At 37.6% G+C, this 4,286-nt stretch overlaps 1 protein-coding gene across 1 annotated transcript in view; it reads left to right on the top strand.

Moving 5' to 3' along the window:
- Window positions 1-867, top strand: part of LOC105887374 (sarcoplasmic/endoplasmic reticulum calcium ATPase regulator DWORF) — a 3,558-nt gene extending 2,691 nt beyond the window's left edge. Inside the window, exons 2-3 of the mRNA XM_023515685.1 lie at window positions 514-612; window positions 708-867. Of these exons, the coding sequence (XP_023371453.1) occupies window positions 514-608 (95 nt within the window). The 3' untranslated portion in view covers window positions 609-612; window positions 708-867. The remainder of the gene's footprint in view (window positions 1-513; window positions 613-707) is intronic.
- Window positions 868-4,286: the final 3,419 nt, after the last annotated feature.

Genomic DNA, 4,286 nt, shown 5'->3' with positions numbered 1-4,286 from the left:
CAGGGACAAGGCTCAATACCTTTCTCTATGTAATGATAACTTAGTTTGGTTGGAGCGACCTCAGAATTATATTAGATTGTTTTTGTGTGTACAGATGTTCTAGGGGCTGTGTCCTTATACACTAAATAGACAACATCAGGTGGGGGGTTTGCTCATATATCATCTGACCTTCACAACAACCCCAGGAGGTAGATATCACATGTTTCATTAGCCATGTTTTACAAATGAGGAAGTTCAAGCTCAGAATTGCCCAAGGTCACATAACTATAAAAGGAAGATCCATGGTTTGAACCCAGGTCTTCTGTTCCAACACCAAGGGTTTATGACTTAATTACAAGTATCCTTTGTAGAAAAGGAAAAACAATTATGTATGGGTCTGACTAGAGAATATATACCTACATATATTTTATATTGCCAGATGCCTTTTATCTTCTTGATTCGGAAAATTACTCAAAAAATTTAATATCAAAATGACCTACCTACCCAACCTGTTTTCTTTTGTTCATTTTTAAGCGGTGTCTACATATTCACACCTTCTGGTGCCTATTCTTCTCCTGATCGGCTGGATTGTGGGCTGTGTCATTATGGTTTATGTTGTCTTCTCTTAAAAAGGTAACGGTTTGAGTAACTGAATATGCTTGTTCACAGTGTCAATTACTCCAGAAATAATCTTTTCCATTTGACTAATGGAACATTTTGTCATTCAGGCAAGAAGACATCAGATTGACATCATTTAGAAGAATTCAGAAAGACATGAACATGACTGATTATTAAATGTGTTTCATTAAATAACTGCAATGTTTGACATCACTTTATAAACTTGGACCATAAGTTAGCAGTTTGGTGTGCGTAGTAATTTTTTCAGGAGTTTATTTGAAATTCTGGGGTATAAAAAAGAACTATAAGAAAATATAAATGAATTTCTCTATACACCAAGAGTAGGAGAAATGTTCCTGACTATAAATAAAAAAATGTCTAAACTTTAAGGGAATAGTTTAGTAAATTTGATTACATTAGAAAAAATGTTGCCCCTCCCTAAAAAACACCATATAGAAAATGGGTTAGGGATCAGAACAGGTTATTTGCAAGAAACAAAATGTCACCTTTTGTCCTTTGGCCAATGGCCTTTCACCTCATGTGTATAACAGAGAAATGTAATTAAAACTACACTGAGAGGGCAATACCTGTGGCTCAAAGGAGTAGGCGCCGGCCCCATATGCCAGAGGTGGTGGGTTCAAACCCAGTCCTGGCCAAAAACCGCAAAGAAAGAAAGAAAGAAACAAACAACTGCACTAGGGTACCACTGCTTACTGATCATACATTGCCTTTGGGAATTCAAAATGGTACATTTGGAGGGAGTTGTTTGGCAGTTAGTATCTATAAAAATTATGCATATATTTAACCTTTGACCCAGTTATCCCTCTTCTAAGAATATGGCAATCTCCACAGGTACACTGGCACAAGTACAAAATGGCATATATATACATGGCTATTCATTGTGACATAATTTCTTATGGCAAAAACCTGGAAATAAGGCACATATCCCTTAATGGGAGAGTGATAGAAGGAACTGTGGCATGTCTACATAATGTGGTAACTATGCAGATGTAAAAAGGAATGAAGGGGGTCTTGTCTACTGACATGACGGGATCTCCAGGACAAATGCTACTTTTTATTAACATTATGTATACATATTTACTTAATTAAAATATTGAAGCTGAGGACACACAAATGGAGAGCCGATATCTCTGAACTTACCTTGTTTTATAGTTTTTATTTTTGGAATCATGTAAATAAATATTTTATAAATTAAAGATGCACAAGTAATCCCTCCAAATGTAAAACAAACCAAAACAAATCTGGTAGTATACTGGGTTGGTGGCTTAATCACACAGAGAAAAGAAATCTTTCAAATAATTTTAAAACACAGCATGTTTGACTATATGTCTCCTGAGATTAAAAGTCTCAGCCACATTTGGTAATCTTTCTGTGGGCAGTAACAGTATTGATACCACTGGCTTGAAATTCATGTCATCAACGTAAAAGTCAAATAGATATTCAACAATCTTAAATTAGAATTGGAAATATTAGTGAGAACGAATTGTTTTCCTTCCTAAAAAATGTCTATCCTGCCTCTGCTCATTGAAAAAGCCTAGCAGAGTGAGTATCCTCAGGCGGTCACTGGTCTGTAAGTACCAGTCTCTATTCAAAGGAGGCGGGATCCCTGCCCTAGTCTATCACTTTGTACTGAATGAATTACTCTAAAGGTGCCGGTGCCCATTGATCAACTTAGTATGATGAAGTGTTAGGAGCAGACCTTGAGCGCCTCCTGATAGGATCAGCAGAAAGTACAAAGTGCCACCCCTAAAGCATTTTTGCCGAAACAAGTGAGCCCGAAGTGGACCCAAGTTTCTGGACAATCTATCAGGCTACTGTAAACAAAGTCATGAGGATGCATTCAGCCAAGTCCAGAGGTGGACGATAACTAAGGGTGCATGATCTGGCCTTTTCCAATGGAAACTAGCTTTAAAGAATAAAAGAGACTTTAAAGGGGCATGTTCTAAAGAAATGCAATGCAAGGCCCAACTGCAAAAGACACATTTTTGTATTTCTGTGATAAAGGTATTCAGGAATTGTTATTAATTTTATTCACATACACTGTGGTTAGGATGCAGCTTGTCTGCCCCCCGCCAAGTCTCATGTTGAAATCTAATCCCCCGTGTGGATGTGGGGCCTCGTGGGAGGTCTTCCGGTCATTCCCTCATGAATGGCCTGGTGAGTTCTCATTCTCTCCAGGCTGAACTGGTTCTGGGGTCATAGATTAGTTTCCTGGAGAGTCGGTTGTCATACATTCAGGGTACACCTTGGGGCTGGTCTCTCTTCACATATCACAACTTCCCCCTTTGACATTTTCCACCCTTTTTCATTTAGCACAGAAGCTCCCACCAGATGAGCAGATGCCGGCAGCAGGCTCTTTGCATAGGCTACAGAACCTCAAGCCAAATCAACCTCTTTTCTATATAAACTACCTTGCCTCAAGGATTCCTTTATAGCAACATAAAATGGACTAAGACGCTGAATGATGACAATTGATAATGAAAAAGAAAGGGCTCCTATCTGTTAGAGATACATTCCAAAAGATTTGCTGGTCAGATGACAGGACGTCCTTGGCTTAAAATATTCCCTTAAAATCCTCCCATGGTAAACAAACTAGAAAATAAAGTGGGGGCTATTGTAAGAAATAAGATAAGCAAAATGTTGATATTTATGTAAGCTAAGTGATAATTTCATTGGGATTTATCATATGCTTTGTTTTAATTTTGTGGAGACTTGAACATTTTTATAAGAATAGTGTTTCTTTTTGTTCCTGCTAATGATTCCATGTTGGGAACTCCAGCCACTATAAATAAATAAATAAAGTGACATAAAATAAATCAGTGCTGTTGCTAAACTTAGTCCCTAGGGGTTCTGATTCAGCAGGTGGGCACAGGGGACGGGAATCTGCATTTTCACAAATTCCTCCAGAGAGTCTTGGGCACACAGAGATGTAAGAACCATGTTTTTAGAGGAATCATCCCTAGACTTTTATGTGCATGAGTGTTCCCTGGAGGACATTGTGAACACCAATTGCTGGGCCTCATTTTCAGAGTTTCTGATTTGGGAGATCTGGGGTGGGAAACTATGAACTTAATTTCTACTATATCTTCAGATGATGCTATTGCTGCTGCCCACAGACCCGCATCTTGAGAACTATTGCTCTAACCGGGACCTAACTTCTTCTTTATGACTTTAGCACCCTCTTTTATTCAATTAATTTTCAACAGAAATCAACCCTCTTATGAAAAAGTTAGAGAAAGATATTGCTTTACTCATTGATTCTTATCTTTTAAACCTGTTCAAACATTTCAAAAGTCTTTTTTAAAAATATTCTGTTTAAAGCAATCTTTACAAAATGTAAACAAAAACATACATATAAAATTAGACTCAACTATTTTCATTAATGACTTGGTGTGATTCCATTTTTCTCCAGACTTGGAAAAAAAAAAAAAAAGCAAAAAACTGAACTTAGATTGCATCAGAGGTCCCTTGAAGTAGATGCCTACAGACTTGTGAAAAGTGATGGTTCACATTTTCAGGAATTTTGTGAGTTAGAGTCTTATTGGTAGTTTGAACTTGGCCATGGTGAACTATGTACACCACAGAAATCAACAAATGCTTCTTCCCACTCAATAGCTGGGTGCTAAACAGTTACCAGCACATCACTACCTTGAATCCTTTTTTACTTA

The sequence above is a fragment of the Otolemur garnettii genome, unplaced genomic scaffold, assembly GCF_000181295.1.
Source record: "Otolemur garnettii isolate 467f Iridium unplaced genomic scaffold, OtoGar3 scaffold00076, whole genome shotgun sequence".
Taxonomy (NCBI): Eukaryota; Metazoa; Chordata; class Mammalia; order Primates; family Galagidae; genus Otolemur; species Otolemur garnettii.
Note: the sequence above shows the minus strand (reverse complement) of the source record. Positions and strands in the feature narration are given on the sequence as shown.